The sequence below is a fragment of the Lepidochelys olivacea genome (assembly GCF_965140295.1).
Source record: "Lepidochelys olivacea isolate rLepOli2 genome assembly, chromosome: 2".
Classification (NCBI taxonomy): Eukaryota; Metazoa; Chordata; order Testudines; family Cheloniidae; genus Lepidochelys; species Lepidochelys olivacea.
This window is the reverse complement of record NC_140412.1, coordinates 229413664-229429361: the sequence shown is the minus strand read 5'-3', so window position 1 is coordinate 229429361 and position 15698 is coordinate 229413664. Positions and strand designations below refer to the sequence as shown.

At 39.8% G+C, this 15698-nt stretch overlaps 1 protein-coding gene across 1 annotated transcript in view; it reads left to right on the top strand.

Annotated features, from left to right (window-relative positions):
* The window catches only part of ITGA8 (integrin subunit alpha 8), a 173703-nt gene that overhangs the window by 84252 nt on the left and 73753 nt on the right, over positions 1 to 15698 (top strand). The window contains exons 17-21 of the mRNA XM_084620269.1: positions 86 to 240; positions 2021 to 2158; positions 2569 to 2636; positions 4066 to 4213; positions 12112 to 12204. Of these exons, the coding sequence (XP_084476395.1) occupies positions 86 to 240; positions 2021 to 2158; positions 2569 to 2636; positions 4066 to 4213; positions 12112 to 12204 (602 nt within the window). The remainder of the gene's footprint in view (positions 1 to 85; positions 241 to 2020; positions 2159 to 2568; positions 2637 to 4065; positions 4214 to 12111; positions 12205 to 15698) is intronic.

Below are 15698 nucleotides of genomic sequence, written 5' to 3'. Positions count from 1 at the left end.
GGAAAGAGTTTATTGACATTAGCTATAATTTTGTTCACCCTTTTTTCTTTCCACATTAAATGTTTCATATACTTACATTCTCTAGCACTCCAAGCTGAATTGCAATTAGATTCATTGAAACAGAAAGGAGCTGTTAGAAGGACCCTCTTCTTTGATTACCATCAATCACATCATTTCTTCCCCATTGTGATAGAAAGACAGAAACAGCTCCATTGCCGGGACTTTGTTGTTTATCTCCGAGTAAGTGGTTTACAATATTCTTGACTGTCATCTCATAGTTTTAGTATTATGGGAGGAATAAAAAAATAAAATATAGAAAAATGCCAGTCATGTTGTTAATCTCAGAAATATGAATGATCAAAAAGTAAAAAGCACTTATCATGAACGTTCTATAATCACAAAATTAAATGTGAGAAAGACCTATTAAGTCATCTTGTCCGTTCCTTAGTCAATAAAAGATAGTTCCATACAAATCTTTTGCCCAGTTACGTTCAAGGAATGGGGCTTCCCATTGGCGAATAGTCCTCAGCCACATATGTTTTAATGTCAGGAAATTTTTCCTGCAATTCTGTCTAAGTTTTTCCCTTTCCTAAAGCATGTATATACTGTGTAAATCACTTATTCTCTCTATGGTAAGATAACTGCATTAAAATATTAAATTTAATGATAATTCACTTTTCAATATCTATTTCAAAGGGACTCCGTCAAGCAGTTTAGGGCTAAAATGTAGGTTTTGTGAAATAAATATAATTAGATCTTGAAATGTTAATAGAAACATTTTCAGGAAACAACAAACAAAGTTATTTGGATGTAAACAGTCGCACACCACACACTGATGATGTTCTGGTACATGAGAACAAAACGCTGAAACTCATTAGAAGATAACTATAAAACAGAAAGACTTCGGCAAATCAGCTAAGTTCTTGGTGTCCCAGTTTCTTCAGCTATGAAACTAGGATAATAATAGTTACCCACCTTTATAAACCACTTTGAGACCTATGAAGGGAAAGTGGGACATAAGTGCAAAGTAATAATGATAATGATGACTTGTCCTCCCTTCATACATTGATCCCCTCTTTTTTCTTATATGATGGCTCTGGAGTCCTAAATAGCTAATATTAAGCATCTATCTGCTTAATCCACTTCCTCGGTGAAGGAAAAAGAAGTGAGGGTTATCAGTTGAGAAAGTCACCGCATTCATTTTGTGCGGAATCCTTGGAAGACCCATAGCAGCCTCATGAGCATATTACCACCAAATCCCTGTAGCTAAGAAATATATGGAGCCCACTGGAGTATTGCTTTAAACCTTTGTTCAACATAGCTGTCAGGTCTGAAGAGATGGTTTAGCAGAGCTGTCATTTAGTCTTTGTCTTCTCCTCCAGGATGACTACTGCTCTCCAGTCTCCAAGAGTGGGGCTTTTGTGGAGGTATATTTATGAAGGAGAAAAGATTACTGTTGCTCACCTGTAGTTGGAACTGCTTAATGCACTGTCTGGGTAGGCATTAAGGCCACCCTGGAAAGGCAGAGGAAGGTGACGTGGGGATAAGAAGGGCTTTAGCAGTATATAAGGGGCTGCATAGGCAATAAAGATGGTGGACTTTTACCAAGGCTGATGTGTATAAATCCTTGGTTATGGAACAAACCAACAATATTGCCTCCACAGATCCACACGTGCCCTCCCTCCATTCCTGCCAGGTGGTCAAGAACTGATGGGAGTTTTAGATACGGCCTCATTCTAGGCTACTGCTTTGAAAAAATTCTGAGTCTACGCAGCTCAGCAAGCTACTTCCAGAGTGTGGGTCTGTGGAGGCAATGTGTTCTGAGACCACCAGTTACAGGTGAGTAACCTCGCTTTCCTAACTGTACCACCTAATCAGAAAATGTCTGCAAAGACCCTCTTCAAAGAATCACTGTTTTATTCCTTCAATACATACAAAACCCTGAATTCATGGCTGTTATCACCTTGCCTTTAGCAGCCATTTTAAACTGTTGTTTTTATTATGTGATTACCTTTCACAGGATGAAACAGAATTTCGAGATAAATTATCTCCAATCAGTGTTAGTTTGAATTACAGCTTGGATGAATCCACTTTTGTAGATGACCTAGCTGTGAAACCAATACTGAACTATTATCAGGAAAGCACTGTTAGGGAACAGGTATGGACCTTGCATGCAATATGTTCTATATATAAACATTATCTGTCACATCTTTCTTAAAATAGTGTATCATGTTCACAGCAGTTATGCAACAAGGGTTTAATTGATTCAGAATATGTATTTAATGGGAATAGAATACCATGCATCTTTTAAAATTCTTCCAGAACTACTGTTTTGATTGCATTGTAGAACATGAAAGCCCCAAGTTATAGTGGGGAAAAATTTGAAATATTCATATATTCATATCTTACAAACCATTACATACATAGTCATTGAGATTACTCATGTACATAAAGGTTTGCAGAAATAACCCCTTCATTTGTGGCATTGCTGGTAATAATCAAGACAAGGAAGTGAACTGTTTTTTTTCAAGGAAGAACTCTAATACCGCTGGTACATGTTTTGAATAGGCTTTCATTCTGGTGGATTGTGGCGAGGACAACATGTGCATTCCTGATTTGAAACTTTCAGCTACACCGTAAGTTTAGACAAAAAAATAATTGTATTATGCCTAATAGAATACAGGTGGTCATTAAAACAGCTCAGAAGGAAATGTAGACACTTCTAACTCCCTTAACTACTAGATGAAATGTGAAACTCAGGTCAGTTGCTGGCTATAGCAATGCCTTCTTACTGATGCCAAGTACCAGGTTTCCAAGGACAGAGAAAGATAAATCCTATATATGGCTATTTTTGTCTATATATCTGTCCCAAACATTCACTGTACTCAGCAATGATAGGGAAACATACAACCGAACAGCTCTGCTTCCACCCCTCAATATCAGTTGATAATATGAATTGCTTTTGCAAAGGGCTTTTCACTTTATTTGTTTTTATGGCCCATTTGTTTTTGTGCTTGGCACTTGATTCTCAGCGTCATAATCTAGTTAAGTCAAAAACATGGGGGAAAGGTTATAGGTTAGGGGCAGCAAGGAATTATAGGCAGTATAATGGGTCTGGAGTTGTGCTGTCAAGGAACTGGAGAAGGCCATCGGAGGCAAGTGTCAGTGTGGAGCTAGTGTGTGTCTTCAAAGATCATGATCAGATGTATGTGTGTCTTGGCTAGGGCTGTGCAAATAATTGCTTTTTTTGGTTCACCGTCCAAACAAAAAAAAAGTTTTTAAATTCTTTGGTTTGAGCCTAAATGAAAAATTTTAAATTTTCTCGATGAAACAAAAAGCCAAAAGTCTCTCTTCTGACTCAGGAAGAATGGAGACTCAAACCCAGGACTTCCCAGGTGGGCTAAAGGCTATAAAAGGGGGCTCCACCACTCCTTCTCTTCTGTTTTGTGAATGACACATAAATCCCCTTGTGAATCTAGCTCAGAATTTTTTTAATTTTTTTGGCTGAAACTATTTAACAAATTTGTGAAAAATTCTTGAATAGTTTTGGCTGACCTGAAATTGTATTTGTTGGTGAATAAAGTATTAGTCTGAAAAATTTTGCCCAGCTCTAGTCTCAGTGGATCTCAGGAGATGTGCTGGTTTTGGGGGCTGAAATCCTTTCTCATTCCATGATGATCAGCTATTCCTGTATAGGTAGGGTGCAATCAGAGCTTTGGAGTTTAACACAACTTGCTTTCCATATTCTGTTGTAACTCATTTTGCATGTGCCACTGTGGACAGTCATTTGCCCGGACCCCTTCCTCACTGTTCTAGAGTACACTCCCTTTTTCACAATTTGCAAATCTTTTGTGGAGTTTCTCCGTGGGATTATTTTTGTGTTGTAAATTGCATGTCAAGTAGCTGGTTGTGCATAGAACTTGAAGGCAGTTTTTTTTTAGAAAATTGCTACATTTTTGAGTATAGACACTAGGAGAGCAAATGGACAAAACATTAATTGTGAATGTTTATAATCCAATTAATTATATATTTTCAAAGTTCATGATCAGATGTATGTTTTTATAGAGATAAAGATCAACTAATCATTGGAGAAGAAAATTGTGTCATGCTCATAATAAACCCACGGAATGATGGAGAAGGAGCCTATGAAGCTGAGCTTCATATAAAGATCCCACCTGAAGCAGATTACACAGGTGTTGAACGAAACCACAAGGTAATCATATTGGGGTATTCTGTGTTAAAAGAAAAAAGACTGGCACAGAGTTAAAGCACCCTGTGTATTCTAGCTAGGGTTAGATAACAGATTGGTGGCTTTAATCAAAAAAGTAGTACAAATCTTTTAAAAAGTGTATTTACATTCAAATTAGTTGTTTTATCTTAGGCTATGTCTGTACTTACGGTGGTGTGTATGGTCCATACACTTTGTGTCCCCGCACACAACATGGGTATAAATGGACAGTGAGGCACTACTAAGCACAGTTTCCAACTTTCACATGGTAAATAAGCACCCTGACTTTCACAATAAGCCAAAAATCAAGCTAATCCCATTTCAAAACAAGGCCAAAACAAGCCAATTCCTCAGAACCCCAACACGCTATGTGACTAGATCCCTCTGGCGGGCAGTCTGGGACTGTGGTAGGCCCGCTGTGCCCCTGCTTGCCTCCCACTGCCCCTGTTTGCCGGGAGCCGATTAAAAAAAAAAAAAAGAAGCAACAAGCTGCAAGCGAAAAACTAGCCAACAAGCAACTAAGCCAATTAAGCCAAAAACAAGCCCAATTTCTGCGTTTTTTTCGTGGGTTTGCCATGTTTGCTGTTAAGGCGAATGGAGTAAAGACACGCTAGAACCTTAGGGTATGTACCCTTCATGGCTCTCTTCATGGCCAAGCAGTGCCTTCCATGGCTACACTGCTAAAACCAGTGTGGTGTCCCACGGCCTCCCAGCACAAGGAAAGGCTCCAGAAGTGGAGAGGCAGTGGGGAAAGGCTCCGGCAGCTCCCCACTGCTGGAGCCTTTCCCTGCAGCAGGGTGCTGCTGGAGCCTTGCCCCACCACAAGGAGAGTCTCCAGCCACAGGGAGAGGCTCTGGCAGGGGGGGCAAAGGGGAGAGGGTCTGGGCACAACGTGCTTTTCACTGTGGCCTGTAGTTACATGTATCTTACATGTGGATGCGAGTATAGACAAGGCCTTATATGTAGGCCAAGAAGCATGAAATCATACTGATCATGTTTAGACAGAGGCTATTTAAAGAAGCTTGTCCAATGGAACTGTACAGTAATTACTTAAGCCCCGTCCCAGCCATTTGTTTTTTTTAAACAAATCTCACTTATTCACTGCTGGACAGTAAGATAGTATCACCTCATCTGCACATAAATCCCTCAAGCTGTTGCAACATCAACTTTTTTTTTTTTTGACTGTTGACTGTGACACACAGAGAAAGGCCCTGGGAATTGGAGGGGAGTTAATTTCCTTTCTAGAGAGAAATGTTGTTAATTGAGTTGAAAGTAATCGACAGTGTATTTCTTGATTCTTCTTCTGTCAATCTACTTTACTGATGGACTGAAAGTTGCAATAGGATAAACCCAGTTAAAAGAACTGATGAGAAGGAAAGTGAAGATTTATTGAAGATTATATTGTTAGAAATTAAAGAGAACTCCACCCCTTACGTGCACTTAAAAATAGCTTCCCTGACTCCTTGCTTCTCAGCGTATTTTTCTTCTCCTGCTCTCTCACAGTAACTCTAACTTTGTTGACCGATGTACAGGAAAGAAGCTGTACTGATCACAATCTGGCTGGGTTATTTTATTTTACTCTGTTGATCTCAAGAAGCAATAGACTATTCTTCCTGACATTGTGGGACACACTGAAGTTAATCAGAATCTTTCCATTGACTTCAGTGGACTTTGGATTGGATCCTGGAGAGGAGAGAGTCTTCTGATTAGAAATGGTGGGGGAAAAAATTCCCACTAAAATTTCTAGATGAAAAATGCCCTTTTTATCAAAATGTTATCAAAATCTTTCAGGTTTTTGTTACGAAAAAATAACCCCTAGCTCCCCAAAATGGTATGTTTTCAACTACTGTAAAATGAATTTTTTAGATCAAAAGTTTTCAATTTCTTTGATTTTTTTTTTTTGTGGGAAGTAAAATACATTTCATGACCAGCTCTGCTTGTGAATGCCGATACAGACTTAATGAGGCTGTCTTAAATTTTCCATACATTTACAATCCCATGTTCTGTGCACTAGAGCAGACTGATTAACCTTTCATTCACATCTCCTACTTGTCAGCCCTTATTCAGACAGAGGGATTGCTATTTATGTTCTTTTTTAAAAAATAGCAGAACATTAGTCCTAGTGTGTTCATAATTCTTAGGCGGCATTACATTTTGTATAGCAGATTTAGTTTTTGTAAACTTTTCATACAGTACTGAAAGCTAACCAATGACTTCTACTGATTTTAGAACTGTAATAAAAGTATACTATTCAAACGTTATCGTTGAGTTTAATACAAATAAAAATCTAGAAAACACAACCCAAAGTGTCTGTGTGACAGCGAAATTCATATTGTACTATTTACCCATGTTATAAAATATGCATGTGGTATTTAAAAAGAAATGGACTGTTGTTCTCTATCTTCAGCTGCTTTTCTGTGCTACCACAGTTGTTCAAAGATGAATGCACAATCTCTGTCATTTAAAAAACCAAATTGAAATGAAAAAATGAATGGATTAAAACATGCATCCTGTAAACCCCTAATGTTCCTTTACACCCTTTTCTCTACATTCTCATTGCGCTCTACCTCTCTGTCATTATAGAAAGAGGAAATTTGCAAAAAAGAGAAGTATTTACAACCATTTTTATCATCTTATTCCCAAAATGGCCTTACTTTCAGGTGCATTAGGTTCATATGTTTAAAGGCTGATCTAATACAAATGCTGAAAGTATAAAAGAGTGCTTACAGTTAATTCCATTCACGAATAGAGTTTAAGCATCTTAACATGGTGATAGGCCTCTGGCTTGCCTTGCACAGGGCTAACTTTCAGCATATCTGGCTTTATCAAAACAACTTGCAATGTGACACCCAAGATACACTCAGGTATGGAAGCATACGTCTCTTGGTTTGTAACCAGGGGTGAAATCCTGGACCCATTGAAGTTAATGGGGGTTTTACCAATGGCTTCAGCAAGGTTAGGATTTCACCCTATGTCTCCACAAGTGTTTGTACCACACCTAGCACAATGAAGCCTTGATTCTGATTGGAACTCTGGGCAATGCTGTAATACAAATAATCAGAAGTCCCACAGTAATGTCAGCACAGTCCTTTAGATTTGTGATGGCACCAGTTACCATCATGCCATTAGCCCTCTGCACCCAAGGTTCCTCAGTGGCACTTCACTGTATCAAAGGCAGTGGCCCTCTCCACGTCTATAATCAGTATTGTCCCTATATAACTGGCCTTCCTGTAACAGGGAAGAGACAATATGCTCCTCGAAACCAATCCCAATGTAACAACTGGATATAGTTCAGTTTAGATAAAACAAGTGGACCAAATTTATCCCTCATGTACTTATTTATACACACTTTGGATACAGAAAAAGAGAAAAGAAGAAAAAGGAGAACACAGAAGAGTTTTAGGCTCAAATTCTTCTCTCAGTTACTCCAGCATAAAGCCAGAGCAATGGCAATGTGATATTACTCCAATTTGTTCTGTAGTTACTCTGGCTTAACTGAAAGATGTCCCTTGAATGTTACCTGTCTGATATGTCTATGGAAAGATTCCTTTGGCTATTCTATAAACTTTAGGTACTCAGGGAAAATGATAAAACAATATTACTTTACAGGGCCCACAATGGATAAACTGTTCCAACTCCACTGCATACGAGGCACCATTGAGTGTGCTATGTCTGTACTTTTACTGTGTTGTTACCTCAGGCTCTTATTTTCCTTCGCCTTGTACTTTGTGTAGCCAAATCAGAATGGTAGTTCTTTGCACTGGTATACATGACTACCAAAATGCGACCCAGTGGAGAATCAGGCCCTCATTCCCCAGCTGCAGATTGATGCCCTTCTTAATCTTCAGGTGTAAAAGTCAAAAGATACCATTTATTTTCTTGACCCATTGCATAGATTGATTCTTCCTTAAGTTGCCAATTGGTTAATGAAATACAGTATGATCAACCCTATTATTAGTAGCAGTAATTTAGATTGTGGTAGCATCTGGGAGCCCCAATCACGGACCATGACCCCATTGTGCTAGGCATTGCACAAATAGAAAAAAAAGACAGTCCCTGCCCTGAAAAGCTTATCACACTGATCTTGGATGGCACAATAAACACAGGCTCTTGCTTTTCCACTCTGCAGGAGACTGGAGTCCAAATCTTCATAAAGTGATAAGTGAACGCAAATTAAGTGTTTTCCTAGCCCTGCTAGGTGTTTGTCCACATGACAAAGATATTACACAGTTTGGCACGGCTCACTGTCTCTGCTCTGGCTAGGAACAGCAGAGGCATTGCAGTCAAAATGAGAGCCTTGGCTGCAATGTATGGAGATGGTCTCACATGGCTTCTCACACAAATAGCCAGTGCTATTAGCACTATGCTTTTGTGGGCGGGAGAGTGACACACTTAACAAAAAAATAAAGCTTTCTTGGCTCACTTGTAAAATCTTGTTAGTGAAATAGGTACAAGGTTGCTAGCTAGATGAGATATGATTTAATTGGAACTAGATCGTAAACCTCTTGGTATATAAATCAGGTCTTCTAATGTTTGAATAGCAATAATCCATCTGTTGGCACTCAGTCAATTGAAAAGCATGTCCATCTACATTGTCTGGGAAAATACAACATTATTGTGAAAGATGGTTAAATAACTTTTTAAAGGCGGCAGCAGGGGGCATTTTTTTCCAGTAGTCTGGGTCCATTAACTACCCTTTTACCAATTAGTAGTTCACTGCTGAGACAGCCAAGACAGTCCGTTAGTTCTTAGTGCATTTGTAGGCACTGGATTAGTTAAAGCATCCAGTCATTTTCCAGTTAAAATGTGCCCTGGGAGTACAAATGTTAATTGGTGGGGTTTAGCTGCTGTTCAAGACTGCCAAAAAGGCCACGTGCTACTATAAAAATATAAATTGCTGCACACGGCTAGTAAAAGGGTTCTGTGGCTGAATCTACAATGTTGCTCAGTTACATGTGAAACCAATGGAACTGGCAATGCTGGATGTGTAAATCTCTCTCCTTTTTCTTGTTATCCTCCTGCTGCCCATTCTAATTTTGCTTTTCTACCGCTAACTTTGCTGTAACTACCTGTAAGAGGTGATCTCTGAAAAAGAAAAGTATTACCAAAGATAATTTCACACTTTGAGCATCCTATCACAGACTGACCCTTTGCCCCATCCCTATATTGCACAAATTAGCTTTGACATTGTCTTTTACATAAATGCTGTACCATCCGCCACTTACAGTCTAATTAAGGATCAGGCCACTGATTTTGCATGAATCTCTGAAATTTAGTTCCAAAACCCACCTATTTGCTCAGACTCTTTTGGCAGGAGGAAGTCACAAAGAGGTTGGTATACTTTGTGCTGGTGGATAGTACAACTTTTATATAACAATCTTAAACTATATAGTACTGATGATTGGACATTTATGTAACATCTGAAACTAAATTTGCACAAGAGAAGGATTGAGTTGAATATGCATTTATGCACATAGATTCCCACACACATTTAACTGCAATTGTTAGCTTATCCCAGTGTGAGTGCCTGTTCTTAGCTCCAAGCACCCTTGGCAAATCCTTTAAAAGCATGAAAAGATTTAACAGGTTAAATTACCTCACAGCAGAAATTAACCACCTGATAAGTTATTAAAGGCAAATCAAAGAATACCAGCCCTTATCCCACTTCCTTTCCCCCAAAGTACTGAGCAAATAGATGGGATTTGCAACCGGATGTCTTCATTCCAGAGGTAGCTATACTTTTGACTCCTCCCTGTTCTCTGAGTGCAACTCTTTAAGGTACCAGAATTCATGCCTTCACCTGTCCTGGGTTGGAATCTCATAAGTCTCCCACTCTTAGACTAGATCTCAGGCTACAACCTTCTGTGTACTGTCCATGATTTCTCAGCAGGTCAACTGGGCTCAGAACCTGCAAGTCTTCCCTTTGAGAGCTCTAACCAGTAGTTAATACAGTGACCAAACAAAGTGTTATTTAATAGCATAGCAAAGCATGAAAGAAAAAGGAATTTAACACTATAGCGGTCTCTATGCATGTCTATGCTCTCTAAGGCTTACCATCCCCAGGAAGGCCCAGCTGCATCAGACCCACTCCTTAGGGCCCGTCTCTGTATCTCTCTGTCAGCCTGTTCTTCTGTGAACATCTCATTGACAACTGCCTCCCCCATGCTCTTGATACTGACTTTAACTGTTTTAAGTTCTTTTGATCTGTCTATTCCCAGCCTTGACAATACAGTTGTGTAACTTTTGGGCTGAAGTGAAGGAGTATCTTCATGGCTAATAGCCCAGCTATTGTTTCGTAACATCCTAACCAGTTTATCATTAGGGGTTTTACCTGGACCCTTGTGTTACCTTCCTAACAGCCCTGTCATGTGTACAATGTCATTATTTCCTGAGCCAGTCACATTCAGTATTCATAAGTCCATTCACATCTGCCCCTCATCCTTCACACCAGGTTTGAGTGATTCATGCAAAACTGGGGGACTTGTCCTTTATTAGATTGTGGATGGTTGAAAATGTATTAACCAGTGACCTTCATTAATCAGTATGAAGCAAAGGCCAGGATGGTCTGATACTTTATCCTCCTGAGAGAGAACCCTAGGCAAAGCCAATGAAGATGAGATGAAACATCTTGATACAAATTTAGCTTGACTCATTATTTTTCTCTTTATCTTCCACTGCCAAAGGGATCATTGGATCCATTCCTCCCCTCCCCTCCATTCTCCACACAATGTTCCTAAGGTGGCCATCAAAGAGTCAGAGCTGCCATTCCCAATACAAGTACAAAGGTGCACAATATAGCAGCCCTTGGTTTAAGAGGGAAGGGCTGCTGGCAGGGCATTCTCCCTCGAGGGTCTATGCCTCTAGAACCCATTCCTTGCCTTTACAAGAGGCTGGAATGGTTATTAACATTCTGGACATGCAGTAAAACTCACCTTTTTTTTCCTTCCTACAAAGGGAAGTTTGACATTCCCCAACAGCAATATTGACAGTATCAAGAGATGGATTCATGGGCAGGGGCTTCACAGTTGCTTCATTTAGGACATGTACCACCCTTGCCAATCTCAACTAACTCACTAGCTCAGCAGGTCCACACTGTCCTTCACCAACCAGGAAGAGCATGAGGTGAACTTGCAGGCTGTGTCCTGGAGTTCTCACAGCTCTTTCTTATATAAAGAATGACCTGTCATGTATTACCTAATCTGTGGGAACTTTAAAATTAGGTGGGAGAGACCTACAGCAACAATTCCAGATGCATCCTGATTTTTAGAAGATCAGTGACGTCTGTTTTTACTTCTGAGTTTGTTTCTCTTATTAAAGATGCCAAAGAGGAAAACAGAAAAGACTGATCTTACTTTGTTTTCTAGTCTATGTCTCTTAACTTCCACCATCTTACAACTGCTACTTCCTCTCCACTTAGCACTTTGTATATAGGATTTTATACTTTGTACACAGATGATATGAGAGGTGTGAGCTGCAGAGGAAGTGGAGGGGGAAGCATCAGAACAAACTTTACATTGACTTCTCTAGAGAAAACGTGAACATATCTTTGCTAGAGGAAGATGAGAACATATCTTCAAAGTTGTTCTCAGAAGTGCCCTTGAGGAATGCTGAACAGCGCAGGCTAGACGATAGGGTACAAGACTGAGAGTTGGGAAGAAATGAAATGGTCTCTCTCTCTCAAAATACTGGCTAGTTTCCCATTTATTTCTTTTTGGTGTCAGACTCCCTTCACTGGCCAACAGTAACCAATTAAGTGTCCATGTAGAGATGCACACAGGGGTTTGAAATCAAAAGAAATTTCATAAGCAAAAAGGCATAATTTTCTCAACAGGATACACTTTGCTCAGACCTTTGACCTCAATATTGGTGTTCTTTTGTTACAGGCACTACGTGTATTGAGCTGTGATTACAAGATGGAAAATGAAACTAGAATGGTCATTTGCGACCTTGGAAATCCCATGGTGGCTGGAACAAATGTAAGAGACAACCAGATGCATTTGCTGATTTTATCTAATTGAATTTTAAGGGAAGCTAATGGAAATCTACTCAATTAGCAGAATGCATCCCAATAAGCAGTAGCTGAAACAAATTCTTTATCTGGACAGGAAATTGTTGGTGTAATAAAATATCGTACTACACTGCCTTAAGACTAATAATCTGATGCTTGAAAACATTCATGACTTTTGGCCTGTTTCTGCTCTCACTTACACCAGTGTAAATTGGGATTCATTCCGTTAGTGTCACCAGTATTTCACCAGGGTGGGAATCCTTATTCATAGTGTTAGATGTGTTCATTTGCTCCTTTTAATGTGACTTCAGTAAAGGATATTTTATTGTTCTATACTGTAAGTGAAATCCTATTGGGCCCAATTCTGATCTCACTGACACCAGTGTAATTCTTTTGGTTGAATCCAATTTATGCCAGTGCAAATGAGGTTTGACTCATAATTAGTATCATCACAAACATTTTCTAAGGTAAAGAAATTCTACTTTTTAAAAATAAATGATGAATCTGTGTGTTCATAAATGCTATATCAATAGCACTGGCTACAGTCAAGTATAGAGCTGGCTAACCTAATGCAAGGCTCTATTTTAACCATTCTACTGCTGAACAATGTGTTTGCTGTAATCTAATCTGTTATTCATACTGCTCTATAAGAAATGCATTCTTTCTGGCATCACAGAAAATTATAATCCACATTTGTCTCCTACTCTCCCTATTTTGGGTTTCTCCTGAGCTGAAACAGAGAATTTGTCAACTGGCAGGTTGTTCTGCGTTTTTATGAACAAGTGTCTGTGAGAAAAATTTGAGACAATCAAGTTAATTGCAGCATAAATCACCATGGCACTTTTTGGCAAGTATTCTGGCTACAGTGATTAAAGATGGGCTGAGGAGGTGGTGTTTGGATCTGGATTAGGTTTGGGTATCTTTGTGGCTTGGGAGCAGAAATGCTGCTCATTCCACAGGGGACGTCCTCTCCTTCTGTCTCTTGACAAAACAGTTCAGGAAAAACTCCAGCAGCAAAACCTGACAGTTTCCTCCCACAAGAATCCTCTCCCATTGATTACGCAACTATAAAAAGCTTGGGTTTAATTACATTTTTGATATTTAGTTAAATAGTCATAGCATCACCCCTTTGAATTATGGTTATGTGAGTATCCCCATACAATCATAATTCAAAAGGGTAATGCCATGACCATTTAAATATCAAAAATGTAATTAAATCCAAGCTTTTTTATAGTTACATAAAATATGCCGTGCTAGTAAAACTGAGCAAGACAACTCCTCTGTGAATGAATTGTAAACATTTAAAATAATAGCTTTTCATTGGAAATTAGCATTGCTCACATTTTAAATTGGTAGGAGTTTAGCTGGATACCCTAATATTAGTGCAGGAGCTTTACAAGTTACTTCATAATCTAAGCTACCCAATATACTGGGTAGCAACAACTAGCAAAAATTGTTATTTCTCTCCTTAAACGCTCTAGATGGGAATTTTTTAGGTTGCTGTCTTGACACAGTTATTCCAACATGATATCAAGCAAATGTTTCTTCATGCATTATTTTCATAGTAGATCCCACCCTGTTAGCTCTGTTAGATGATTTTCAAATATTCAAGATGGGCCCGTCCCCGCTCTGAGTAATTCACAGCCTAAGTGCCAACAAATAAAGAGGTTAGAGGAAGAACTGTCACAGTCTGAGCTGGCCCTTTAATGGGTTTGGGACTCAGCTGCGCTTTTGCCAGGCTTAGGCCACCATCCCAAGTGAAGCAAATGGGTCCATAGGTTTTGTGATGGAAACATCTGGTTAGAAGCTAGGCCTTCTGAGGAAGATAAAGACAGCCTGAAGTTAATCAGAGAGAGTTTGGGGAGGGATGTTTCTTGAAAGAAGGCAGCTGACAACTTGCTAGAGCTCCCAGGCAGAAGGCCTGGGAGAGAAATCTGCAAGGACCCTATTGAGGAATGACCTTTAGCGGAGAGACATGCAGGGAGTAGGAGCTTGCAGGGTGAGAAGCTCTGGCTATGTAAGGGTTGACAAGACTTGAACCTAGACTTGCAGGACTACCAGGCAATTACCATCCCCACTCTGCCACCCAGTGGCAGCTGTAACCTGCGCACTCCCAGTGACCCACAATCCGCAGAGGTTCAATGCCACAGGAAGTTCTGCCTTGAGTGACCTGACCGACAGTGGCCTTAGTGATCCCTGATTGGCTCCTTGTCTCTGTATAAACCCACAAAATATACCAGGAAGTGTTCAGGCAACAATTGGGTCCCCAGCTAGCAGCTGCAGCAGCAGCAAATGCCCAGCTTCCTTGTTCCTGAATTCCCATTATTGACCTTGACTCTGACATGGATTCTGACTCCTGACTGACCCCTGGAATCCCAACATGGACCCCAATACCTGGTATTGACCTGTGGCCCGTTTCCTGATTCTGCCTCCAGCTCTCACTCTCAGCTTGACTCTTGACTCTGATACCGGCTCTGACACTTGGCTTCCTGGAACCCCAAGCTCCTGCCACTAGTCCTGTCTACCATCACCCAGTATCCTGACAGGCAACGAGGACTGCAAAGAACTGTGAGCCTGGAAGGGAGAGCTATAGGGATCCTGGAGCCCATTTAACTGAATGGATTAACTGAGCCTGGAAAAGAGGGCTAGAAAGTTTTGAGTTTTATGTTACTAAGTCTGACACCTGTGATGAGTAACGCACATATGTACATTCCATTACAGTATGTACAATGGTGATCTCTTTGAAGTGTTCCCTGCTATGCACCAGAAGGGTCTGCACAGCCCAACTGATGCACAACGTATTTAGGTGTGTTAGAAATCATATTCCATAGTCTGCATTAGTGTTCTTTGTAGACAAACTCTTAGGTACATGTAAGCATTTATGGTGTTTTTCTGGTGTTTATTGGATAAACACCAACTTATTTATTGTATTGGGGGTGTTTTATCACTATTTATTGATTTAAAAAAAAACAACTACTAAAATCAGGAGCCCTATTTCTAAGAAAAGAACCAAGCATTTGAAATTCAAAGGTATATGAAGACTGTAATTTTAAAAAATCCAAACGTCAACAAGTTTGGAAATACCATGTAAGCTTTGAATACTAACTTTAACTCTGGAACTAGATCTCATGGGGGCCTAGTGAAGGCCAAAGGACTGGAGTTCCTGTACCAGACAGTTTCTAAGCTGTGTGATGGCAAACCAAGTTAGCACATCTCCAACAGTGAAATACCAGTCATTTCTTCAAATCACATAACTCATAAACAGCTGCTCTGATCCACCTCCAACTTTGTAAAATACTTTTGCTCTGGCAAGAGATCAGTTGTTAAAATATTCAGTCAGAAAGGGGTTTTTGGTAGATGTTGTGGGGGGGGGGGGTGAGATCACAATCAAACATTCTTAAACCCTTAACTACAGAGACACAACAGTGACTCTTCAATACCTGGAGCCCCTACAATTCTGCA